Source organism: Seriola aureovittata, chromosome 11 (genome assembly GCF_021018895.1).
Source record: "Seriola aureovittata isolate HTS-2021-v1 ecotype China chromosome 11, ASM2101889v1, whole genome shotgun sequence".
In the NCBI taxonomy this organism is placed as follows: domain Eukaryota; kingdom Metazoa; phylum Chordata; class Actinopteri; order Carangiformes; family Carangidae; genus Seriola; species Seriola aureovittata.
The window spans coordinates 24,926,420-24,954,231 of NC_079374.1; the positions used below are offsets into that span (position 1 = coordinate 24,926,420).

At 41.4% G+C, this 27,812-nt stretch overlaps 1 protein-coding gene across 4 annotated transcripts; it reads left to right on the forward strand.

Annotated features, from left to right (window-relative positions):
- On the forward strand, positions 1-27,812 carry col6a3 (collagen, type VI, alpha 3). 4 transcript variants are annotated; one of them, XM_056389843.1, is made up of 47 exons: positions 1-613; positions 914-1,507; positions 1,741-2,340; positions 2,641-3,234; positions 3,468-4,067; positions 4,368-4,961; positions 5,195-5,794; positions 6,023-6,622; positions 8,782-9,393; positions 9,627-10,250; positions 10,557-11,150; positions 11,324-11,926; positions 12,081-12,415; positions 13,181-13,259; positions 13,393-13,538; positions 13,630-13,722; positions 13,863-13,916; positions 14,134-14,205; positions 14,318-14,344; positions 14,445-14,489; positions 14,655-14,708; positions 14,818-14,880; positions 15,270-15,335; positions 15,470-15,523; positions 15,615-15,650; positions 15,757-15,819; positions 16,087-16,149; positions 16,250-16,312; positions 16,604-16,666; positions 17,136-17,186; positions 17,470-17,505; positions 17,637-17,699; positions 18,275-18,337; positions 18,597-18,629; positions 18,738-18,774; positions 18,902-18,913; positions 19,013-19,506; positions 19,604-19,706; positions 20,437-21,138; positions 21,230-21,332; positions 21,429-21,484; positions 21,803-22,063; positions 22,660-22,734; positions 23,923-24,108; positions 25,224-25,283; positions 26,016-26,201; positions 26,930-27,812. In XM_056389843.1, exons 1-47 carry the CDS (start codon positions 91-93, stop codon positions 26,968-26,970), a joined length of 11,076 nt encoding a protein of 3,691 aa, XP_056245818.1. In that variant the 5' UTR covers positions 1-90; the 3' UTR covers positions 26,971-27,812. The 4 variants fall into 4 exon arrangements, with proteins under 4 accessions (XP_056245818.1, XP_056245819.1, XP_056245820.1 ...); XM_056389844.1 differs by having other exon boundaries at positions 9,630-10,250; XM_056389845.1 differs by having other exon boundaries at positions 8,785-9,393.

The window sequence follows — 27,812 nt, forward strand, 5'->3', positions numbered from 1 at the left end:
TTATGTTCCGTAGTGGACAAACAGCTAACGGGAAGGGACATTGTGTTCTTGTTGGATGGATCTGATGGCACTAGAACTGGATTCCCAGCTATGCGAGACTTTGTCCAAAGAGTAGTAGAGACACTGAGTGTGGATGACAACAAAGACCGCGTCTCAGTGGTTCAGTACAGCAGAGAGCCAACTGTCCAGTTCTATCTGAACACGTACACCACAAAAGGCCAGATCCTTGACACTGTCAGAGGTTTGAGGCACAAAGGCGGGAGACCCCTCAACACTGGAGCAGCTCTCCAGCACTTGAGGGATAATGTCTTCACGGCCTCTGCCGGAAGCAGGCGCCTGCAAGGAGTTCCACAGGTCCTGATATTGCTAAACGGTGGAAGGTCTTTTGACCGTGTCGATGCACCAGCCTCTGCTCTCAAACAGCTGGGTGTCTTGACCTTTGCAATTGGAACCAGGAACTCCGATAGCAGAGAACTGCAGGACATATCCCACGATCCCAGTTACCCTCTGTCTGTGTCTGAATTCACTGACCTTCCCAGCGTCCAAAAGCAGCTTCAGTCCTCCGTGGAGGCTGCGGTTATTGACGTCACCCCAGAGTCACCAACTGTACTTGGTACGTTAACTTGCACGTCCTCTCGCCCCAAGGGCTAAGTGATTTGATTCACCTACACCGAGGGAAAGAAATTCAGTGCGATACGTGTTTAGCTTCCATGTGTGCATTTGAAGAGAGGTGCTGGTGTGCTTTCCTGCTTTTTTCAAATTGAAGTAGCCAGTTGTAAGTGCTTTTGAGAAAAGAAAAAAGAAAAGCCAGACAGAGAAACTAAAAGATAGTGCACCACTTGATGATGACTAGTTCTGGAGTGTACTCTTTGCAAAAGGTTATTTACATCTTGTCTTCCCTTTATTTTCTCAGTTGACACTGCCAAAAAGGATATCGTATTCCTTCTGGACGGTTCTGATGGCACAAGGAATGGCTTCCCAGCCATGCGTGATTTTGTTGAGAAAGTGGTGGAGAAACTCAATGTGGGACAAAACAATGACCGTGTCTCTGTGGTCCAGTACAGCAGAGATGCAGAGGTCAATTTCTATCTGAACACATACACCACAAGAGAGGATGTTGTGGATTCGGTCAGAGGGCTGACACACAAAGGAGGCAGACCCCTCAACACCGGGGCAGCCCTCCAGTACGTCAGGGACAATGTCTTTACAAACTCCTCCGGGAGTAGGCGCCTGCAAGGTGTTCCACAGATGTTGATCCTGCTAAATGGTGGAAGGTCTTTTGACAATGTAGACGCCCTGGCCTCTGCTCTCAAACAGCAGGGCATCTTTGTGATTGGCATTGGAACAAGGGGCTCTGACAGTAGAGAGCTGCAGAAGATATCATATGATCCTAATCTTGCTCTATCAGTGTCTGACTTCACTGACCTCCCCAGTGTACAAGAACAGCTCTCCTCTGCAATGAGCACAGTGGTAGTGAGAGCCACGGAGGTGACACCAACAGTGACTGGTAAGAAAGTGACCGATTTTTACCATTCCAAGCTCATGCTAGGACCTCAAATTGAAATGTAATAAAAGCATATTTGACTAAGATCAGGTCAGCCAGTGGCACTTTGACAAAACAGTTGTGCCATCTTTGTAGAGCAGCTTGTAAAAGTGGAGGTTAGCTTTCATCATCTGAACTTCACACAGGAAATATTTGACAGTTTGACCTAAATATGTCTCAAATCTTATGTTCCGTAGTGGACAAACAGCTAACGGGAAGGGACATTGTGTTCTTGTTGGATGGATCTGATGGCACTAGAACTGGATTCCCAGCTATGCGAGACTTTGTCCAAAGAGTAGTAGAGACACTGAGTGTGGATGACAACAAAGACCGCGTCTCAGTGGTTCAGTACAGCAGAGAGCCAACTGTCCAGTTCTATCTGAACACGTACACCACAAAAGGCCAGATCCTTGACACTGTCAGAGGTTTGAGGCACAAAGGCGGGAGACCCCTCAACACTGGAGCAGCTCTCCAGCACTTGAGGGATAACGTCTTCACGGCCTCTGCCGGAAGCAGGCGCCTGCAAGGAGTTCCGCAGGTCCTGATATTGCTAAACGGTGGAAGGTCTTTTGACCGTGTCGATGCACCAGCCTCTGCTCTCAAACAGCTGGGTGTCTTGACCTTTGCAATTGGAACCAGGAACTCCGATAGCAGAGAACTGCAGGACATATCCCACGATCCCAGTTACGCTCTGTCTGTGTCTGAATTCACTGACCTTCCCAGCGTCCAAAAGCAGCTTCAGTCCTCCGTGGAGGCTGCGGTTATTGACGTCACCCCAGAGTCACCAACTGTACTTGGTACGTTAACTTGCACGTCCTCTCGCCCCAAGGGCTAAGTGATTTGATTCACCTACACCGAGGGAAAGAAATTCAGTGCGATACGTGTTTAGCTTCCATGTGTGCATTTGAAGAGAGGTGCTGGTGTGCTTTCCTGCTTTTTTCAAATTGAAGTAGCCAGTTGTAAGTGCTTTTGAGAAAAGAAAAAAGAAAAGCCAGACAGAGAAACTAAAGGATAGTGCACCACTTGATGATGACTAGTTCTGGAGTGTACTCTTTGCAAAAGGTTATTTACATCTTGTCTTCCCTTTATTTTCTCAGTTGACACTGCCAAAAAGGATATCGTATTCCTTCTGGACGGTTCTGATGGCACAAGGAATGGCTTCCCAGCCATGCGTGATTTTGTTGAGAAAGTGGTGGAGAAACTCAATGTGGGACAAAACAATGACCGTGTCTCTGTGGTCCAGTACAGCAGAGATGCAGAGGTCAATTTCTATCTGAACACATACACCACAAGAGAGGATGTTGTGGATTCGGTCAGAGGGCTGACACACAAAGGAGGCAGACCCCTCAACACCGGGGCAGCCCTCCAGTACGTCAGGGACAATGTCTTTACAAACTCCTCCGGGAGTAGGCGCCTGCAAGGTGTTCCACAGATGTTGATCCTGCTAAATGGTGGAAGGTCTTTTGACAATGTAGACGCCCCGGCCTCTGCTCTCAAACAGCAGGGCATCTTTGTGATTGGCATTGGAACAAGGGGCTCTGACAGTAGAGAGCTGCAGAAGATATCATATGATCCTAATCTTGCTCTATCAGTGTCTGACTTCACTGACCTCCCCAGTGTACAAGAACAGCTCTCCTCTGCAATGAGCACAGTGGTAGTGAGAGCCACGGAGGTGACACCAACAGTGACTGGTAAGAAAGTGACCGATTTTTACCATTCCAAGCTCATGCTAGGACCTCAAATTGAAATGTAATAAAAGCATATTTGACTAAGATCAGGTCAGCCAGTGGCACTTTGACAAAACAGTTGTGCCATCTTTGTAGAGCAGCTTGTAAAAGTGGAGGTTAGCTTTCATCATCTGAACTTCACACAGGAAATATTTGACAGTTTGACCTAAATATGTCTCAAATCTTATGTTCCGTAGTGGACAAACAGCTAACGGGAAGGGACATTGTGTTCTTGTTGGATGGATCTGATGGCACTAGAACTGGATTCCCAGCTATGCGAGACTTTGTCCAAAGAGTAGTAGAGACACTGAGTGTGGATGACAACAAAGACCGCGTCTCAGTGGTTCAGTACAGCAGAGAGCCAACTGTCCAGTTCTATCTGAACACGTACACCACAAAAGGCCAGATCCTTGACACTGTCAGAGGTTTGAGGCACAAAGGCGGGAGACCCCTCAACACTGGAGCAGCTCTCCAGCACTTGAGGGATAATGTCTTCACGGCCTCTGCCGGAAGCAGGCGCCTGCAAGGAGTTCCACAGGTCCTGATATTGCTAAACGGTGGAAGGTCTTTTGACCGTGTCGATGCACCAGCCTCTGCTCTCAAACAGCTGGGTGTCTTGACCTTTGCAATTGGAACCAGGAACTCCGATAGCAGAGAACTGCAGGACATATCCCACGATCCCAGTTACGCTCTGTCTGTGTCTGAATTCACTGACCTTCCCAGCGTCCAAAAGCAGCTTCAGTCCTCCGTGGAGGCTGCGGTTATTGACGTCACCCCAGAGTCACCAACTGTACTTGGTACGTTAACTTGCACGTCCTCTCGCCCCAAGGGCTAAGTGATTTGATTCACCTACACCGAGGGAAAGAAATTCAGTGCGATACGTGTTTAGCTTCCATGTGTGCATTTGAAGAGAGGTGCTGGTGTGCTTTCCTGCTTTTTTCAAATTGAAGTAGCCAGTTGTAAGTGCTTTTGAGAAAAGAAAAAAGAAAAGCCAGACAGAGAAACTAAAAGATAGTGCACCACTTGATGATGACTAGTTCTGGAGTGTACTCTTTGCAAAAGGTTATTTACATCTTGTCTTCCCTTTATTTTCTCAGTTGACACTGCCAAAAAGGATATCGTATTCCTTCTGGACGGTTCTGATGGCACAAGGAATGGCTTCCCAGCCATGCGTGATTTTGTTGAGAAAGTGGTGGAGAAACTCAATGTGGGACAAAACAATGACCGTGTCTCTGTGGTCCAGTACAGCAGAGATGCAGAGGTCAATTTCTATCTGAACACATACACCACAAGAGAGGATGTTGTGGATTCGGTCAGAGGGCTGACACACAAAGGAGGCAGACCCCTCAACACCGGGGCAGCCCTCCAGTACGTCAGGGACAATGTCTTTACAAACTCCTCCGGGAGTAGGCGCCTGCAAGGTGTTCCACAGATGTTGATCCTGCTAAATGGTGGAAGGTCTTTTGACAATGTAGACGCCCCGGCCTCTGCTCTCAAACAGCAGGGCATCTTTGTGATTGGCATTGGAACAAGGGGCTCTGACAGTAGAGAGCTGCAGAAGATATCATATGATCCTAATCTTGCTCTATCAGTGTCTGACTTCACTGACCTCCCCAGTGTACAAGAACAGCTCTCCTCTGCAATGAGCACAGTGGTAGTTAGAGCCACGGAGGTGACACCAACAGTGACTGGTAAGAAAGTGACCGATTTTTACCATTCCAAGCTCATGCTAGGACCTCAAATTGAAATGTAATAAAAGCATATTTGACTAAGATCAGGTCAGCCAGTGGCACTTTGACAAAACAGTTGTGCCATCTTTGTAGAGCAGCTTGTAAAAGTGGAGGTTAGCTTTCATCATCTGAACTTCACACAGGAAATATTTGACAGTTTGACCTAAATATGTCTCAAATCTTATGTTCCGTAGTGGACAAACAGCTAACGGGAAGGGACATTGTGTTCTTGTTGGATGGATCTGATGGCACTAGAACTGGATTCCCAGCTATGCGAGACTTTGTCCAAAGAGTAGTAGAGACACTGAGTGTGGATGACAACAAAGACCGCGTCTCAGTGGTTCAGTACAGCAGAGAGCCAACTGTCCAGTTCTATCTGAACACGTACACCACAAAAGGCCAGATCCTTGACACTGTCAGAGGTTTGAGGCACAAAGGCGGGAGACCCCTCAACACTGGAGCAGCTCTCCAGCACTTGAGGGATAATGTCTTCACGGCCTCTGCCGGAAGCAGGCGCCTGCAGGGAGTTCCACAGATGTTGATCCTGCTAAATGGTGGAAGGTCTTTTGACAATGTAGACGCCCCGGCCTCTGCTCTCAAACAGCAGGGCATCTTTTTGATTGCCATTGGAACAAGGGGCTCTGACAGTAGAGAGCTGCAGAAGATATCATATGATCCTAATCTTGCTCTATCAGTGTCTGACTTCACTGACCTCGCCAGTGTCCAAGAACAGCTCTCCTCTGCAATGAGCACAGTGGTAGTGATGGCCACGCTGGTGAAACCTATATTAATTGGTATGAAAGTGATCAATTTCATTTCCATTTTATCATGTATTTCAAATTGAATTCCAACTAAAGTGTATTACTGTATCTTCAGTTGATCTAGTTTCACTTTGACAAACATCACTACCAGTTTTGATAGAGTAATTAGGAAACATAGAGTTTAGCTTTCATCATCAGAACATCACGCAGGAAATGTTTGACAGTTTGACCTAAATATGTCTCAAATCTTTTGTTCCCTAGTTGACAAAGAGCTTCCAGGAAGGGACATTGTGTTCTTGTTGGATGGATCTGATGGCACTAGAACTGGATTCCCAGCTATGCGAGACTTTGTCCAAAGTGTAGTAGAGACACTGAGTGTGGATGACAACAAAGATCGCGTCTCAGTGGTTCAGTACAGCAGAGAGCCAACTGTCCAGTTCTATCTGAACACGTACACCACAAAAGGCCAGATCCTTGACACTGTCAGAGGTTTGAGGCACAAAGGCGGGAGACCCCTCAACACTGGAGCAGCTCTCCAGCACTTGAGGGATAATGTCTTCACGGCCTCTGCCGGAAGCAGGCGCCTGCAGGGAGTTCCACAGGTCCTGATATTGCTAAGTGGTGGAAGGTCTTTTGACAGTGTCGATGCACCAGCCTCTGCTCTCAAACAGCTGGGTGTCCTGACCTTTGCAATTGGAACCAGGAGCTCTGATAGTATAGAACTTCAAAAGATATCCCGCGATCCAAGTTATGCACTCTCTGTATCTGAATTCTTTGATCTTTCCAGTGTCCAGCAGCAGCTTCAGTCCTCCGTGGAGGCTGTGGTTATTGACGTCACCCCAGAATCACCCACTGTTATTGGTAGGTTAGCTAGCAAATCATAGTAAACTAAGTATTTTAAGGGCATTGTGTACCTGAAATGGCATCCTTTCCAATTGTTTAGTAAAAGTAGAACCATATGTTGTGTTCTTAAAATGCACTGTGATGCATTTAACACCAACAGTTATGGTATCTTTTTGTTTTCTACTTATTTTTGTATTTTCCTCTTCATCTATCCTTTTTTTTACAGGATGATTTGTTGCTGCGCTTGATAAAACGTAACTTCTTTTCCTATATGTGGAGAACTCACATATGATTTGACAAAATCTTTTGGGTCACCAAAAAATCTTCTCTTTTTCAGGAAAAATTTAAGCAATCTGTATTCAAACATCAGCACTCTTCAAACATTAAGAACCTTCTTGATTCTGAGGACACTCTTGAGTCTGAGTCATCTTCTTCACTTGCATCCTTTTCCATTGTCAGCAACCAGTTCTCCTTTTCATCTCATTCAATTCTCAATGTGTTTTTTAACACTGTACATATTCTGGCTTTTATTAATTTTTACATATATATTCATATCCACAAACTGTGTTATTATCTCATTGTAACATCATTTTTGTTATATTGAAGAGAGCAATCTCATTTCAATCAATTCCATTTCTTGTATCATTGTCATGAGTGTTGTGGGCTCTACATTCACAAAGCAATTTGTAAATATCCTCCTTATTCTCTTCTATTTTATTTTGCCAGTTATATTTTTGAATTATGTTCCAAATGACTGGATATTGGTTTAATGGTGGATGGATAGCCCCAGAAATAAGGTTTCTCATGTTATGGATTATTATAATAAGAACAAAACAAGCTTTAGTCCAGAAAAATAAAATGTGCAGTTCTTCTCTGAAGCGACTCAGCAATGTTGCAACATGTCAGCACAAGTTAAGCACAAATAATTTTGAATACTGTATTTGTATGTATTAAGCAGACAACAAGACTAACCCCAGGAAGAATGATAGGACAGATATAACACTTTACAAGCTTCAATTACAAGTAGAAAATCACTTTGTCCAAGTCTATCTATGTTTTCAAATCATTAACTTGTCTTGTGGTATTGGAGCTTCCTACTTTTTTGCTTCTTCTTGTATTTTGCCCTAGTGTTGATTTTATATTGGATTTGTGTTGTTTTCTCATGATGTTTTAAAAATGTATGACTTTTAATTCAGCACAAACTGTAGCTTCCTGTGTGTTTGGTGTGGACGACCGACATTACGAGACGTGGCTGGGATGTATTCTTGGAAAACTAATCTCACAAGGGATAAATCATTTTTCAAATTGATCATTGGACAATATCAGCCCTCAATAATTTGTACATGTCTAGTACATAACAAATATGCAAAAGTGGTTAGATAGGTAAACATGGTTAACATACAAATGAATCACAATTAAAGTAAAGCATTTTGTTGAGTGTTAATAGTTTAAAGAGATGTTTTAAAGTATGGGGTTGTTGGGTTGATAGTATATCCATATTATTTATGGATATGAAGTGTCAAACTGTAGGGGCCATAGATTGATTTTTAGCCAGTGTAGACTTTGGAGAGGGTTGTTGTTTTGGAATACACACACATACATATATATATATATATATATATATATATATATATATATATATATATATATATATAGTAGATGTAATACATAAAAATGCAGTGACATAAAACTTGTTCTAAATACATACAAGCAGGTATTTCAAAACAGATAAAATAGAAGTTACCTAATCATGACATTAACTCTTGTTAAGAGTATAGCAGAAGTGTTTTTGCACAAACTGAAGCTATAAAGAAGTAGTTCATCCCCTAAAATATTTTTTTGATTTTTGAAATACATTTAAGGGGAGAAATAACTATTGATCTTATGGTGTGATAAATGTCATCAAAACCACTTTCCATAGAAAAAACACTTTGAGTAACTGTTCTATATCTCCCGTGGTCAGACCACGCTCAGTCTAATGTGAAAACTGAGCTTGTGACATGCAAAAAGAAATGTACGAAAAAATGTTTTTTATTATATAGGAAAGAATCCAAAAGACATGTAATAGGTTATCATACATCAGTGTATGATTGCTGATGTAATGTTCATTTGACCTTGTACTTATTTTGATCATTTCAGTTGCAGAACATTAACTAATGTTTCTCCTTGTCTTTTAGCAGAGTCAGCAGGACCACGGAAGGATATTGTTTTCCTTGTTGATGGATCTAATGGTGTTGGACGGGAATTTCCTATCATCCAGGAGTTCATCCGCAGGATCGTGGAGAGTCTCAATGTGGGCGAGAATAAGATCCAGATTGGTGTGGTCCAGTATGGGGACTTTGCTCAGGCTGACATGTATCTGAACTCATATACAACCAAAGAAGGTGTTTTGAATGCTGTAAGGGGAATGAGACAGCGAGGAGGAAGACAGCGGAACCTGGGTCAGGCCTTGCAGTTTGTGAGTGAGGATGTCCTGACGGCAGCACGCGGAAGCAGGAAGCAAGACGGTGTACCACAGTTTGTAATCGTCATCGCCAGTGGATCTTCAACAGATGACATCAGTCGTCCAGCATCTTCCCTAAAACAATCTAGAGTTCTTCCCTTCAGCATTGGGACCAGGGATGTTCACCCTACAGAGCTCCGGGTGGTGTCATATGTGCCTAATTTTGCCTTCACTGTAGATGACCTCCCTAGCCTGCACACAGTCCAAGAAAACTTAATCACTACTCTCACTGAACTGTCAGATGATGACATTGCCACGATGCGTCCAGTATTCCCAACTCCTGATGGTAATTTTACTCGATTGATTTATCTCTAAAAATGATATACAGCTTAAACACATTATCGTATACCTCACTTACTTTATTATAGTGTGTGTTGAAATTAAGTTTGAATTTCTGCGTGTGACTTATTCTTTACATGATATATGACATTCTCAATCATACTGTATATTCTCTTTATCTATTAGGAACTGTGTAGTTAGTGCTCATACCTTGTTACTGTGCTTACTTTGTTTTTTTAGCAGCAATCACACCCGCATCCACAGGAGGAGAAAAGAGGGATGTCGTATTTCTAATTGATGGCACGACAGCCATGCGTAGTGAGTTCTCTTCCATCCGTGAAATGATAAGAAGAGTTGTGGAGAAGCTGGATGTAGGATTGGATACGGTCCGAATATCAGTTGTGCAGTACAGCGATGACCCAAAGTTAGAATTTCTTCTGAACGAATTCTCCACCAAAGATGAGGTACGCCAGGCTGTGATGAAACTTCGAAGCAAAGGTGGAAACAGCCTAAACACAGGTCGTGCTCTTGAGTGGGTCTCCAGAAACATCTACCAGAGGTCAGCGGGAAGCCGCATCGAGGATGGTATTCCTCAGTTCCTCATCCTAGTTACAGGTGGCAAGTCTACAGATGACGTATCCACTGCAGCCGACCAACTTAAGAGAAACCTGGTTGCCCCTCTTGCCATCGGCTCAAGGAATGCTGACCCTGATGAACTGAAACAGATTTCCCTGAAGCCTGAACTTGTATATACAGTTGACAGTTTCCAGCAGCTTCCAAGAGTGGAGTCACAGCTCATTGATTCTGTCAAAACAATTTCCACCGCTGATATAGTTGCTAGTTATGCTCCTTCAGAAGATTTAGGTAAGAAATACTAAATAATCTCACGTATGGAAGGTTTAGGTCAACTTCAAGTTGTAATTGATAAAGGCAATTAGTGATTAATATTTTCATCATTTGCCTTTCAAAATTGTTTTTCATTCCTCATGTAACTGAAAAATGAATGAACAATGATGATGCAGGAGTAAAGATCATGTTAACCTCTTCAAAGCTTGGTTCTCAATCTTATCAAGTTCTGTTGTAGCAGAAGAATTAACAAAAAAAAAATGCATCAGTCTTTTGCTAATATGCTTTGAAATAACATATATCTCCCTTTCTTCCTATTTGCAGACCCCATACATCTTGGGAAAAAAGACATTATCTTCCTTATTGATGGTTCAGACAATACAGGTGCTGCTGGCATTGCTCATATCCGCGACTTCATCCTCCAAATTGTCCAACAACTCGACGTGCAGCCTGATCAAGTGCGTGTGGCTGTTGTCCAGTATGCAGACAGAGTTAAAACTGAATTCTCACTCAACTCACACAACAACAAACCAGCTGTTATTTCTGCAATCAAAAGACTTCGTCAGATGGGTGGTCGGTCATCAGACCTGGCTGATGCCATTAAATATGTTATGCAGAATGAGTTAAAACCCTCTGCTGGTGTTCGTCTCACTGAGGCCTCCCAGCATCTCGTGGTTCTGACAGGCGGACGGTCATCCCAAGATGTTTCCATCTATGGACCTCTGCTCAAGAGCTCCCGAGTAAGCTGCATCGGTGTTGGAGCTGGTGGTGCTGACACAAGGCAACTATCCCAAATTGCCACCACCGCAGATGATGTTCTTCAGGTTCCTACAATTTCTGGACTGTCAGCACTCCAGGATAGGGTTATTACCAGGTTGAGTGGGACTATCCCTGAGGAACCACCCACAGACTACCCAGGTATTAAGTTTTGCAAAACACAAATATTATAGATACTTTAATATATGTTTTACCCTAAACCAATTATATGGACAAAAAATGCTAAAATCTAATGAGTTCAATCCATTTATTCTCATGCTCTCCTTCTTTACCCCATCCTCTTCAATATATTATCTTCTTTCTTGTGACAACAGGCCTGCCAACTAAAAAGGCTGATATTGTGTTTTTGGTGGATGGTTCCATCAATTTGGGCCGGGACAACTTCAAAGAAGTGATGTCATTTATCATCAACCTAATTGACCTGTTCTACAATGACAAAGACGACCTGCAGATTGGCCTAGCACACTATGCTGCAGATGTGACTGATGTCATGTACCTCAACACGTACAAGAACAAGCAAGACATTATGAATGCCATTGAACTAACAGAGTACAAAGGTGGACGTAAAATCAACATTGGTGCAGCCATTCGCCATGTTCAAGATGTTCACTTTACCAAAGAAAAAGGCAGTAGGATGGACGAGGGCACTCCTCAGATCCTAATGGTTATCACTGGAGGGCGCTCAGCCGATGACAGCAAAACAGCATCCCTTGGTTTGAAGAAAAAAGGTGTGAGAATCTTTGCTGTAGGAGTGGGCAACACTGGGAATGAGCTAGAAAATATTGCAAGTGAGTCTTCCACTGTGGCTCGAGCAAGCACCTTCCTGGAGCTTTCAGAGCTCAATGAGCAAATCTTGGAGACTTTGGATGATGAAGTGAAGGGGAAGCTTTGTGTTGGTGTGCCAGATGTCCCAAAAAGTAAGAGACATATAATTATTTTTTTCTTGCTAATAGACTTTATAGCCATGTTATTTCACATTTAATGAGCAACTTAAAATTAAAGGTTTCAATTTCCAGATGTTTTCTCTGGTTCACAAAACAGCCTTAAATAAAACCATGCTTTGTTTTACAGCCTGCAACATAGAGGTGTTGGTTGGCTTTGATGTTAATGGCCAGAACATCTTTAGTACTCAGACCAACCTCCAGAGCAAGATGGGCACCATTCTGCAGAGGATTTCCAAAATGGCAGCTATCAGTTGCTCATCTGGGCAGATTCCCTCTGTTCAAGTGGGCATGCTAGCCATGGATTCTGCCTCTGAGCCTGTCCAGCTGGACTTCACAGACAATGCTGATGAGCTCTTTGAGGCCTTCAGAGCTTTGCGGAATCGTGGCCCCTTTGTCCTCAATGGCAAAACCATCTCAGCTTACACCAATAGGTTCAAGACAAGACAGGACAATGTTGTCAAGGTTAGTTACTGAAACGGTTTGAACTAGTAATAGGCTCAGTATCGGGCAGATTCCAGGATTGGTATTTGCCAGTTTAACTCTACTGGTGGTTTACGGGAGTTTTGTCCACCTGAGCATGCTAGTTACTCCTGTTATTTGACAGCTGAGGTCTGAAAAAAAAAATAGTCACACATATTTGGCAATCTTCAGCTATTACTTTTTATATCTCGTTAACAAAGAGCAGTGTACAAAATATCCAGGGAGCAACTTCTTGTTTTTGTTTTCTCATTTTGCTGTTGGATTAAACTGCTCGTTACAAGTTGATGTCAGCCAAAGATTCTTTTCTGAGGGAAGTCCCTCCAATCTGAAAAACAGCTGTCCAACCACAAGTGGCCTGAGTGTTCCTGTTAATCCAGCAACTCCATCTTGTCTTTAGTGGTCAGTTTCAGGAGTCACATTCATCAGTTAATCTTTCATCCATATCACGCTGTTTTAAGTTGATTTATTCAATTTCTATTCAATCCAGTTTATAACCAGAACATTCAGTATTTGGCTCAAGTAGTTCATGAAAACTTAAGTGTGTCTAAATTTAATAGTCTACAGCTGTTGTTTTGTATGTCAGATACATATTTTTGTCAACATTAAAGTTAGCTAAAGGTAAATATGATTATCAAATCAAATTTGGTGTCAGCAGGTTGGGATCTTGATCGAGAAGATCCTAGTTCAAAATTACCAATGAAAAGACAGAGGAAGTGTGAGACTGAACCATGTTGTTTTCTCCTGAAGGTTGTCATTCATTTGACTGATGGTCTCGATGCCCCATATGCTGAAATGAAAAGGCGAGTTGGGGAGCTTCAGATGTCAGGTAAAAAGATGATACAGTACAAACTTGCCCTTGATTTATCCTTAAACCTCTGTGAAATTATAGCAATATCACATTCAGATGTAATTACACACAATAATACTGTTCCTAAAAAACTCTTGTATGTGCTAAATAGGAGTGAACAGTTTTATTCTGGTTGGGTTGGAGCGGGTGCTCAAGTTTGAGGAGGCTGTGATGTTGGAATATGGCCGTGGCTTCAGGTACACCAGACCATTGCGAGTCAATATCATGGACTTGGACTATGAGCTTGTGGAAGAACTGGTGAGTACTAAATAATCAAAGACACTTAAGTGTTTTCTTATCTTTATTACCATAAATGACTTAATTTTTTTTTTTTTTTTTTGCTGCATAGGACAATATTGCAGAAAGAGAGTGCTGTGAAGTGCCTTGCAAATGTACTGGTACCAGAGGAGATCGTGGAGCAGTTGGACTTCCAGGCAATAAGGTATCTAATCAAAAAATTAATTAATTAATTAAATAAAAAATAAATAAATAAGTATATATATATTTATGTATAAATGACCCTTCAATTTTAATTTTTTTCAATAAAATCCTGAAATAATATTTGATTGTTCTGTCTTTCAGGGTAGTCCAGGATTTGCAGGAAGCCAAGGACATCCTGGAGATGAGGGTGGACCTGTAAGTTTGAATTCCTTGCTAAGTCCCAGTCAACAATGTTTCCTTGAGAGACTTTCAGACACCTGCTGTAAACTGTTAATTAACCATGTTTTTATATTCAAGAAGACAGTGAAAAACTGTGTTTTTTGTTTACCACCCCTTTGTGTTCCTTCAGATTCCACCCCTCCTGTGTTTTGTCCCACCAGATTATTTAATTTTCTTTATTCTGTAATGACAGGGAGAGAGAGGTCCTCCTGGTGTGAATGGAACACAGGGTTTCCAGGGATGTCCTGGACAGAGAGGTACCAAGGTAAAGGCTTCAATTTTAACTTTAACATTCAAGTTATTGGGAATATGCTTTTTTATCATTATTATTATTATTTAATATAATGGTCTAAATGCAATTTCTTTCTTCTGTTCAGGGTTCTCGTGGGTATTCAGGAGAAAAGGTGAGTGTTTTTCTTTTTTTAAAAGTCCTCATTATTAGATAAAGCTGTCAGCAAAAAGGTTCATGCACTGATTACCCAACCAACTGTCACCATGTTGCAGGGTGAAATTGGAGAAATTGGTCTTGATGGCATCAATGGAGAGGAGGTAAGTGTGTTTTATATTAGTTCTTGTCATTCAATCCATTTTTATATCATATCGCTTCTTAGCTGTGTGGCAACTGAGTTCCACCAATGTCTTCATGTGGCAAAGACATGCATTTGGTTTATGCATGACTGTCGGCTATAATTGGCATCTGCGAAATGTTTGCAGGGTAAAAGTGGAGTGGCTGGACCCCCTGGAGACAGAGGACAACCTGGCAGCAGAGTGAGAGAATAGATGCAGTTTCAGTTTCACATTTTTGTTTCAACACATGTTTTATGTCATATAGTTTGCGTTGGTAAATGCTCACTAAATATATATTTGTTATATTTAGGGTGCCAAAGGTGCCAAAGGACAAGCAGGAGACAGAGGAGAATTGGGAATCAGAGGAGACCCTGTGAGTATTATGAAAACAAGTTATAGCGCCATTTATTAACAGTTATCTATAAATTTATATATTCTTTTACACATTGATACCTGAACTGATCAAGGCTGATTATAGAGTAGTATTATGTTTGTTATTTGTAGAGTGTTGGTAAATTTGTGTTTACATGTAGAGTAGTAACTTATTACCTGTGTGAATGAGTCATCATGTTAAAAGAAAACGTACCTCAACAGAGGCCAGCGGTAAAACATTACAGCAGCTGGTCCTTTAATATGTGATGGTCTATGTCCCTCCGTCAGCATGCAGTTGCTCTCCCATGCTTATTACATAAATAAGACCAATTTCTCGGACAGCTTTCTTTGAATGTAGCTGAAAGAAAAAATGTGACATCTGTCTAACAGGGTACAAGCGGACAAGACAACAACCGTGCAGGACCTAAAGGAGACCCTGGTGATGCTGGTCCAGCGGTAATGTCCCCCTGAACACCTTGTCTTGTTATAGAAAAGACATCCTGCTGATGCATTTTCAACATTAGCAGTTTGACATTACATTGCTGTTTGTATGGGTTTGTTTTACTGGGATATATGTTGTGAAATTATAGGGAGATCCAGGTGAGGATGGAAAGAAGGGAGGACCTGGTGAACTTGGAAGAAGGGTAAACAATTTCTGCCTCATGTTCATTATCTTTAACGTACTTGGCACAGTTTTTTGGTTACCAAGACTTATTTCTCCTCCTACTTTGTTAGGGAGGTGATGGCAGAAGAGGCCCACCTGGACAGGCTGTAAGTCCCTTTATTGGCGCTAACATACATTGTTTAACATTTATTACAGTAACTCTTTAGCTCTTGGCAGTAATTGTAAAATCCTGCTGCTTGTATGTGATTAAAGGGAATTCCTGGAAAGCCAGGAGCTGACGGTGTGCAGGGAGAGCCTGGTATTGGAGGATCTAGAGTAAGTTTGTCATTCCTTACACGCTATTTGGCAGATTATTCAGTCTATAAATACACTTGCCAAAATATGTATCATAGTGAATGTTGTCATTACTGTTAATACTTTTCTTGGCTGCATTAACAATATGCCAAATTGTTTTGACTGGACTGTGACTGGAGTATTTATCAATCTAAAAATGCATGTACATTCTTTACTCATGGGTTGAAAGTCTCGCTTTAACACGAAAGAAAGTTGTGCATCATCAATGTCTGGTTTGTCTTTATTAAGGGTCCATCTGGACCAAATGGTGCCCCAGGACCCAGAGGAGAGGACGGTAACCCTGGACCCAGGGTGTGTGAACCTGTTTGGTCCATTTTATCAAATAAAATCTTCAGCTATGTTTGTAACAGGATAAACCTAACTATTATGTCCTGTTTTTTTTGTTTTCTAGGGTCCTGGAGGTGACCCAGGCCCCGGTGGAGATAAGGGCAGAAGAGGACCTATTGGTCGCAAGGTACTGCATAACTTAGTGTGACTTATGTTCTTCCATAACAGGGTTGTTTCATTTATAAACACACTGGATAAAGCCAAGCTCTCTCACATTACTGGACACACATGTGTAGTCTAATGAAAGCACTATAAGAAAACATCAAGGCCCCGCTCGAAAAAAAAACAACATATGTGCTTAATTAAATCTGAAAAGTGACACGCCAACTTAAAGAAATATTTCCTTCTTAAAGCCTTGACACAGTACTTTGAGTACTTCTTTCTCTGTCTCATTCTCTATATCTCTGTGCTTTTGCAGGGAGAGCCAGGAGAGCCAGGACCTAAGGGTGTTGTTGGACCTCTTGGCCCCCGTGGAGAGCCTGTAAGGATGGAACCACATCTTTTTTGCATGAACCATAATGTAACACTGGTGAAAAATGAACAATATAAGAAATTTGCCACAATCAAAAACATCAGGTGTACATGGTCTTTATAATACAGTACACGGTTATAAGACTGTTGTCATTATAGTTATGGCCAAGAACAGGAGAACTCAAGATTAGCTTCAGGCTACAAGTCTCAGAAGCAGTTTTCTCACTGTGGCTTGTATATCTTGAAGATGCATGTGGTTTGTTTTTAGTTGGTTAGTGCTTTTGGTGAGGATTGTCTTATTCCCTGTGTTCTGTCTTGAAAGAGTACCATAACACAGCATAGTCACATATAACTGTGCATAACACTGTAATGTTGGGACAAAGGGTAGAAGAAGAATGTTGCTCTTGTGCAGTTGAATTAATAATCTCTCTATGAAAAAAAGATTGATGAAGCTGTTTTTCTCCTTGTTTTCCTTATAGGGTGAAGATGGTAGAGACGGGTTTGGTGTTGCAGGACCCAAAGGAAGAAGGGCAAGTGAATTGTGACACCTTGTTATGTAGGCCTATACATGTACATATACAACCTATTTGTGGTGGTCAGAGGGTTTGTCTTTTTCCAAACACACAAATAGAACTGATACAACTTTAGAATTCTGAATAGATTTATAAAAAGTGTAATATCTCTGGCCTGTTTCAAGAGAGAATTATCAATACAATACTGTTATGTTACAAATCTCACAGCACATGCAGTTATACAGTCATTCAATGGTACAATAATTACAATACTTATGTATGTATGTATTTTTCACCACAGGGTGATGAAGGCTTCCCTGGATTCCCAGGACCAAAGGTAATGGAAGACACTGACGCTTAAGTGAAATTTCAACAGAGGCTGCACAATGTAGCACTGTACAGTGGTTATTGGGCCTGCCTTTTGGTGTCGATTACTTGCTTTAATTCATTATACTTCCATCACTATAGGGAGCAGCTGGTGACCCCGGCACCAAGGGTGGACCTGGACCCATCGGAAATCGTGGACAGAGGGTAAATTTTCATACCCCCAGCTGGATTTGGTTGATGTTCAGCACATGTTCTAAATGCAATAGTATAGACTGGATGGCATCACTCAGCAAATCCTCCAACATGCAGCCTGTTCACGAGCATCACTCGGCACATACAGTGTGTTTGGCTAGATACACTAGAGGACTGCTTTTGAAGTTTTGGATCAAATATATAAGATGCATTCCTTGTAGTGAATTAGTGGCATGAGCATGCACATTATTGTTGTCACTTTTCAGTCTATGAAGGCAGTGAACCTTTAAAGAAGCTATTTGTAAGTTTTGTTAATGCCACATAGCTAACATTAGCATAGTAGTGGCGTTCAATCTGCCCTGAAGATGTAGCGCTGCTCAGAGGACGTATTAAAACCTCTTTTCTTGTAAACACAACAATGGCTGAAGCTCTTGTCAAGTGACAATCACCACCAACTGCTCCCAGCAAGAAACCACATTCGGCGGCAGGGAAAACTAACAGATAGCGCCTTTGAAGTCAAGCTCTTTTTTGAACTATTGACAGATAAATGGGCTTAAAATCAATTCTGTCAATTAATTTCTTTCCAGGGTGTCTCTGGGGATGCGGGTACACCTGGACAGAAAGGAGAGGTTGGATATCCAGGGCCATATGTAAGCATCTTCCAATTCTAAAGTTTTCTTATAAACCATGTAAATACTATATGAATGACATATTTGTGATTTACAGTATCTTCTGTATTTATTTAGTTTGTTTGTGCTTGTATCTTGACACTTACTGAGCAATGTGATATTGTTAAGTTTCTTTACATGATTTGATATAAATACAAATACAATACAAAAAGTGTTGTTATTGCCGGGTGTTTGTCCACTACACGTCCAGCTGTTAACACAATTGTTTACGCTCCCACAGGGTCAGAAAGGGCCGAGAGGACCAGGAGTTGTGGTCAGTGCTCATTTTTGTGTAAAAACATTTCATTGAATGAACAGAGAAAAACTATTTTCTGCCGGCAACATCTTTCTCCCCTCAACATTTGTCTCTTTGTCCCTTCAGCAATGTGACCTGGTCCAGAAGATTAGAGACAACTGCCGTGAGTATAAGTTAATAAAAAATAGCACAAAATGCCTTCCATGATATTGAAAAGTAATAATCTCTGTAATAATCTGTTGTGTGCAATTAAAATATCTTACCATGTTTTGTTTCCTTTTCTCTACCAGCTTGCTGTTATGGTAAGTACAAAAAAAACTGTTTTTTATTATATAATAACTGCTTTGTATGTACTGTATCCACTACTATACAGAAAATAAAACCTATGTGTACACTTTTAGGTAAGCAGGAATGCCCGCTCTACCCCACTGAGCTGGCCTTTGCCCTGGATGTCTCTGATGGTGTCACCCGTGCAGTTTTCAACAACATGCGTGACACAGTCCTGCGCCTGGTCAAAGACATCACCATCTCTGAGAGTAACTGCCCAAGAGGAGCTCGTGTTGCTTTGACCCTGTACAACAGCGATGTTGTCACTGAGGTCCGTTTCGCCGATGCATTGAAGAAGCGTGCTCTGACGCAGCGCATCGAGGGACTGCAGACCCTACAGACAGGCAAGAAGCGCAGTTTGGACACGGCCATGAGCTTTGTGGCCCAGAACACCTTCAAGAGGGTACGCAGCGGCTTCCTCATGAGGAAAGTGGCCATCTTCTTTGTCGGTGCGCAACTCGGTCAGGTACAAGCGGTTACTAATGCAGCTCTCCGCCTCCATGATGCTGGAATTGCCACTCTGTTCCTTGTCAACCGTGAGGAAAGAGCACTCGCCAGAGCACTGCAGGTACGACAAAGAAACAAATCACTTATCTCAAAGGGTAAATTTACAGCACAGCAGTTTGTGAGATATATTTACATTACACATTCTTTTTGTACACCAGGTCAACAACACAGCCCTGGCCCAGGTAATTGTCCTTCCCAACCCTGGAAGTCCACAGTATAATTCAGTCATCCAAAAGGTTATGAACTGCCATATCTGCCTAGGTAAGTACTCGTTTTGTACACTGATATTTACATTTGTATTTATTACTTGTTTTTCATTTTCACTGAACAATATTCATTTTTTAAAATATTGTCTGATTTCTGTTGTTAATGTTCATGAACGTTGTTCTATATCCTGTTGATTCTGTTTGTGTAAAGAAAATTCTGTGAGCATACAGAACTGTAATATATAACATATATGTCACCTATATTATTATTACATATATACATCCTCTGGATATATGAATATATAATTTTATAACATATATGAAATTCCCATAGTAAAAATTGTATAAGTACATACTTTATAAATATAGATATGATTAATTAAAAAAAAAAAAATATTAAAAAAATAGCACATTTCAGGTAAACACTCAGAGAAACCAAAAGGTGGGCAGGGCTTGGTGCATGGCTGAGAGCAGGTGACTGTTTTGTTGTGACATCACAAAGTTCCAGAAATCCTGACGGCTGGTTTTAAGGCTCAGTTTCTGAATACAGGCTGTGTGCATTTCTCTGTGGACTGAGGCTTTGATACTTTCACAGTATTAATATAGAAGCTAGACCTGCTTTATAATCAAACTACACATGGACAGCTACCATTAGACTATATGGGACCTTTGAAAATGAACACAGATTTTTACTTTTGGAAAAATAAGGAAAATAACGCTAATCATAACCTAATGTGACATCACATTACATTACATGTTTCTTTTTTTTTTTTGTCTTTTTTTAGATGTCTGCTCTCCGGACCAAATGTGTGACTATGTGCCACCACTGATCACCCGAGACAGGAGGTCTTCCACCACAGATGTGGACATCGACATGGCATTCGTCATGGACAGCTCTGAGTCCACCTACCCAACTGTCTTTACTGAGATTAAACGCTACATAGCTCAGATAGTAGAAAACCTACACGTGTCTTCAAATCCCACATCGTCCCTTCACCACGCCAGAGTGTCAGTAATCCAGCAAGCGCCTTATGAGTACCTCCACAACAAGACCGGCTCTCCCATCCGCGTGGATATCGGCTTGACTGAGCACAAGTCAGCTCAGGATATTGTCAGATTCCTGCTGGACAAAACACCGCAGTTAGAGGGTGGCCGGGCGCTGGCAAAGGCTATCGAATCAACAGTGGAGCTGGTGTTTGAGAAGGCGCCTCTCCCACGTGACAGGAAAGTACTGATGCTCTTTGTGACAGGAAGCGTGGAAGAAGAGGAGGAGCAGCTGGTGCGTATTGCCACTGAGGTCAAGTGCAGAGGCTACTTCCTGGTCATCATGGGTGTGGCTGAAAAACTGAGTGCTAGAGATACTCGCGTCTTGTCTCTCATGGCCAGTGAGCCATCAGACGTCTTCTTCAAAAGGCTGGACAGCATCTCGAGCTTTTATGACAAGCACCTTCAGACCTTTAGCCAGCTGCTGCCAAAGTATATCAGCAGTAAGTTGAAGACAGAGACCAGCATTTGTCAATCATCTATTATCTTTTCTGTGCCAAGTCCCTGTGAGTGACACTCTGTTTGTCTTTTCAGTTGAAAACGCTTTCTACATGTCCCCCGAGGTCTCCAAAAACTGCAAGTGGTTCCAGAGCGACCAGCCACTAAAAAACCCCTTCACATCATCACAGCAGCAGGAGTAAGTTTTGTGATATATATGTATATATTTTTGACACCATGTTATTGTTCATTGTGAGTTAATAGTTTCATTCACTCTTTATTGGTACATTTATAGGAAACATCAGAAGCATCATGAGAACCAGCAAGCAGTTCATCAAAGAAAGCACAAAGGTGAGATTGTGGATGTACTAAAATGAACTTATTAAAATGAAATACTTCTGCAGGCGGTTTCAGTGTAAGTGATGTTTGATTTGGACCGGTCATTTCTGTTTCCTTCACCATGAGCTAACCGCTAACACTGACTGCCCATGAATCCGCAATCAGCACTATTGTTCACACTCCTCTCAGACTGGTAGTTACATGTCTAAAAATGATGACCGGACATGAGAAGCAACATTATTTCATCCACCGCAGCGGCTGACTGACTCCTGTTTTCTCTGAACCTGTGATTTCATTGTGCCTCGACACCTCTGTCTTCTATCACCTCAGACGCAGATGAGCTTCACGTCTTCAATGTCACCTCCAGCGGCTTGAAGCTGCGTTGGAACAGCGCCGACCCCAAGCTCTTCGTCTACTTTGAGGTTGCGGTGACACGGTTGGCCGATCACGCCCTGGTACTGAAGACCAACGTCTCCGGCACTGAGCTCTCTGTGGACAACTTACAGAGTGCTCAGACGTATCATGTCGTGGTCACTGCCCACACTGCGGAGGGTCAAATTGTCTCTACCCGCAAAGGCATCGTCACTACCAGTAAGTCCATAAACACACCTACGCAAAGGTGCTGTAAGCTTCCTTTTTATCACACAAAATGGGATTGTTATTTAAAAAAAACAATGAGCAATGTTTCCCTGCCTTGTAACACAAAAGATGGCAGTAGACCAAACACGTAGTTTTGCAGGTAATATGATTTTTGGGCTTTTTTTGGGCAGAAAAACTGTGAGTGGTGGAGGGGTGTGGGTGTTTTTTCCAGTTACATCAGTCACTCCTCACTCATTTAAAAAAATCGAATTGTCTTGTCCAGTATTACCTAAGTGCTTTTTCGGAAATATGGGCAAAACATGTCGACTGGAATTATTCATAAGTGAATTTAGATGTTCAGAGTTTACATTTGGCCTCAAGGCTCTGACATTTAGTAGATTTTTACATTTAGATTTTGGATGTTTTTGGATGATTGTGTCACCAGCACAATCTTTAGTTTTTTACTCTTTCCATGCATTACAGCTTTTTGGTGGTTTTGTTAATCGTAAATAAACAAAATAAAAAACTAAAGGTACTCTAAATTCAAATTAAAACACTTTCCTGAATTAGCTCTCAAACTTTGCTGACTGCTTGTTTCACATTGACAGAAGCAGCAGAGCGTAAACCAGTCAGCCACAGGACCAGTACTGTAAATACCAAACCACTGGACAAACCAGAAACTGGTGAGTGACAGTGCATGCGAGTGTATGTATGTATGTGTGTGTGTGTGTGTGTGTGTGTGTGTGTGTGTGTTTAACTTTTATTCTGTAATTTTGAAGTTGTCTTTGAACTTTCTGCCCAACGTCAACGTTTTGTCTTCACTTGCCTGGTGCATTAAAGCTAAGTGTCTCTGTAGAGTTGTGTTTGGCTGGGTTTCCTAAGAAGAATGTAAGTACATAAGTAAAACCCGATGGTTCAACTCACAGAACATAATGTACTAAGCTGTAATTCAACAATATATAGACTGTTGCACAAATGTGTTGTTAATCAGCTCACTGGTGCATGCCAAAGCACACTGAAGGTCATTTAGGAAAACATATGAAGTCTACTGGTAAGGCTCAAAATGATCTTGGTTTGTAGGTTAAATCTTTTGCATAATGTGTTTTGACAAACCAGACAGTTGAGGTTGCAATATCTGTGTCATTCAGTTTACTTAGAAAACAGAAACACATGCACTTATTTGCTTTAGGAATAAATGCTTACAGCTGCCGACTTAAGAGACATGAGAACGTCTTCACTGGCTGTAAGCATGGGACGGTCAAGCTTCTTCACCTGCCCCGCTATCAGTCAGCTGTGATTATAAGAACAGCAATGCTGTCAGTGAGTGCAGTACTTTGATACTCCAGCGTGAGCACTAGCACGCTGCAGTTTAACACAATGCTGTTCCAGAAAGGAATCAGCAGTGAGGCTGCGAAGAAACTATTCCTGAGGTTGATTTATGGAAATGATAACATGCAGATAACCTGGACCACACAGCCATGCGGACGACTAAAAAGAACTAACTATGAAATACTAATGAACATTTAACAGTAGCTGTAGTTCTAACTAACTACCTAAACTTACACATTACCATTTTCATTCTACTGACAGCTTTTAATTTTCAAATGTAAAAACTCCCCAATAATCATATCAGCCTGACCCCTCTGTAGGATGCCATGTTGAATGCCAGTTCTTTTCCCCTCAGCACTTAGACTCATTTGACCCCATTAGACCACACATAAGCTTCTAATATGAATTTATCTGTTGTTTGCAACTTTTTAACAGCACACTATAACTGTATGCCTTGTGTAGTTGTAGATTTAATCATCCTCTCTCTCTGTGTATGTCCCCTATCACTACTGTTTTTTTGTTTTGTTTTTTGCATGTTCTAGTTAATGAGTTTGCAGACCCATGCTCACATGACTATGACCCTGGAATGCCGTGCAAAGACTATCAGGCTAAGTGGTTCTTTGACAGAAAGAACGGGATCTGTACACAGTTCTGGTATGGAGGTTGTGGAGGCAATGACAATAGGTTCGACACTGAGACCCTCTGCTTGAAACACTGCATGAGGTCAGGTAAGTGGTAGTTGTACCTGCCAGGCTCTGTTAGGGAATGTGCCGCTGTCTGGTGTGATAACAATCTAATGCAGCGTAGTATGAGCTTCAGCCCCAGACACAAAACCTACAACTGGCCTTTCACTAAACCCAACACCGCAGAACAGCGATTGTGCAACCACAGCTTACCAACCGTGACCAGGCATGGCAGGCCTCTCAAGCTTTGGTTTTCCCCACATGCCAAAATAATAATAAGAGTGAAACTAGTCTGAAGGATGGCGTCTTTTTTAGTCACCTTTCCAAAAGCAAAAGCAAAAGGACAAACATTTAAGGAATAAGTATACAGTGTCTTTATCTGCAGTAAGCTAGCATTATGAACAGGGGCAAGGGGAAATGCTGTTATTATTATCATTATTATTATATATGCATGGAAACCTATTGTGAGTTTATCTGCTCATAATGTTAGCAACTCTGTCCTGCTCTTTTAGCTTCAGCCTCACACAGTTCTTCCTCATCCTCAAAGCATTTTCTCTCTTTCTTTCCTTAAAAATGTAATGTCATTGAAGCATAAATCTGCCATTGATGTCCAATTGTGTTATTTAGAGTAATTTTTTAGACCATTTAAGGGTTATTTAACAGCATGAAAACATTATAGTTACATCAGTTTATCTAAAATACTCAATGGATCGTAATCTGGTGAGGATGCTGACTTTTAGTCTGGGACATACAGTATATCTGTAGCTTTAGTCATCATCACATCATGTTCCAGGCATTAAATCAAAATGACATGTGGCATGTTCATATTTACCCTTTTACAGGCTTTTGGTTTAAAACAAATCAGCTAAAAATAATAAAAAGATGGAAACAGTTTTCAGCCAACTCACAAATTTTTATTTGCTACTACTGCTACTGGCACCTGCAGTCTTATTTCCGATGTAGGTTTTTTATATTTTTAAGTCACATGTTTTGATTGGAAAGTAAAATCATATTATAACCTGTCACTGACCACATGAGGCACTGGAAAAATGTGTATAGCTACATTGCAGTGGACACCATTTTGGAAATCCTAATGATGGTTGTTCACTGAATAAAAGTCTCTAAGGTAAAACCTAATTTATTTTTAAATTTTTCCACAGAACCAGAACTTCAGCTCAAGGTGAAGCGGGGTGAACAGGTGGAGATCCTCCCGGCACCTGGTGAGATCTGATGTGCACTCGCTGAGATTAACAGGCCTTTAATAACATGAACAGTTTCCTGCGGACATATTTTGTCACTGTTCCTTTCTTTCTAACTTCCTCTTTTGACAACATAGCTGACTTTGATGTGGTCGCATATGCTAGGAAATATGAAAGAAAAAAGAAACTTCCTTCATGGTTTAGTTTTAAACAAGCAAACCCACATCCTCAAAACCTTTTCAGACCACCCCTAATGTTGGGTATACTGTATATCTGGACTTCAAGTGTTGCCATGTTATATGTGTTACATAATTCAATTTCCACAAAATGTGCTCATTTAGCAAAACAACAAGTCCTTTGTATTCAAGTACAAACCCACCCACCTCCTCCGCTGCCCCTCAGATGATCTAAATAACTGGAATGGATGGAATAAGTTAAAAGCCAAGCGCGGAAAAAAGAGAAGGTTATGCTTTTGTCACAGGAGTGAGCCAAGTCATAACCACGGACAAAATGAATAGAAGGCCTTGTTCACTGGTTCAATTGTTTCTCTGGCAGCTGAGCTCATACAGAGCAAGTTCAATTTGCCAGCGCCTCGTCAGCAGTGTAGTAAATTGGCTCAAGATATTCGAGTAATACAAAGTCTGCTCTAAACCAAATGCTCCATATGTTACGACTATGGAAGAATAAAAAATCTATCTTTTAGTTGCATGTGTTCTCATGTTCTCACTGATTGTTTTTCTTTGTCTCTCACAGCGGCCTTCACAGCCGTGGACATTTGCCAGCTTCCCAAAGAGGAAGGTACTTGTGCCAAGTTTGTCCTCAAGTGGCACTACGATGCCCCCAGCAAGACCTGTACACGTTTCTGGTACGGAGGCTGCGGTGGAAACCAGAACCGCTTCAACACACATGATCAGTGTGTGAAGGCTTGTGGAAAACCAGGTACATGCCATGTTCATAGTAGTATCAGTGACCATGTATTAGCAATGCACAGGGCACTGTCAAATGAAGAAAAACCAGCATGCTACAGCACGGCTTTTCCTCTGTCAACAGTACGTGTCATCAAGTTTTGAGAAATAATTTTTAATTGACAAACACCATTAGCAGTAACAAGCTGTATCCAAATAAAAAAAAAAAACCTTTAATGTGCTGTTCGTCTGACGTCTGTCAGGTGTGTACAGTTCCATCATATATACAGAGTTACAGAAAGGAAGAAGGAGAGAGAACACAAGAGATACAATGTATGGGCAACCATAAAAACTAAACTAAACTGAACTAAACTTGCTGTTTCCATAGCAACACATCCAATGAACATAGCTGTTAGCATTTGGCTAAACCTCACTGTTGTGTTTTTTTTAACTGACCCCCTACCACAACAACCTGACACATCTGCGTCTGTAGCTACACTCATTAGACAGGCTACAGATTTTACACTAACAAGAGCTCTATTTGGTAATTATAAGATACAGCATGACACAGATGAATAATAAAGAGAACTGAATAACAAAGATAACGGCGATAAGGACCTGTCAATTATGAGATACTACATCATCATTGTGGGATACAGAAATTATTATTACAAGATAAGGTGTCAGTGAATACAGGAGTGACAGTGTTACAGGAGTGCAACACTAACACTAACCACGTCTTTCCTTTCCATTCATCACCAGCATCCGTCAGCCAAGGAGTCAGTGCTGAAATAAGAACATAGGACTGAAGAGACAAACATGGCCAGTTTTTTTTACCTCTGTTTAGGGGATTCTGAGAAGAAACATCCAAAATGGCCGTGCTACAAAGATGCAATACCAAAGCAACGGTGGCTGCACTGGATCCACGAAAATGGACTTCATACCCAAAATTCTTGAAGTAGTCTTTTTCACAGCAAGAAGGAAGGCAACACGATTTGCTGCATGATTTGTTTTGACCTACTGGTGCTACATAGTATGTTTGTTTTACAGATGAAGTTTGTTTAAGTGCATTCAGTTTTGTAAAGTCAAGTTTTCTGGAACATCATATGAGTTTTCATATTTTTTAAAAATGCAGTTTTATAATGAAACAAGAATCGTATATGAATATCTTGGAACAGAGATTAGCAATAAATCAGTACATGCAGGCGTTACGCAGTGCAGTAATCTTTTTTATGTTGTGTTTTTTTTTTTTTTTTTTTACATTCCACATTCACATAGCAACATAGGCTTTTATTGATTTATGTTGTTTTCAAGCTCACTTGATTCCTGTTGAATCATTCCTTCACTATTTTTACAGTCACAGAATCCACAGCAGCGTTTACACAGGTCTTGTACGGTGGTGTGTGTATTTAAAAAGACAGTGACCAACTGCTTGGATGCAAAAAAAAAAAAACAATAATGTAACACAAAGTGCACTTCCGGAGCCACTGCCTCAAAAACACAAGTTCCGGCTGTTGAGAAATGGAATGTACTTGTCAAGCTGTTTTTTATTTTTGTTTTATCTGGTTTTATTGAAATTTGTGTTTCATCTGGGTGTAGGGGAAATAAAAATGAATCAGACTTTCTAATAAACATGAGCAACTGA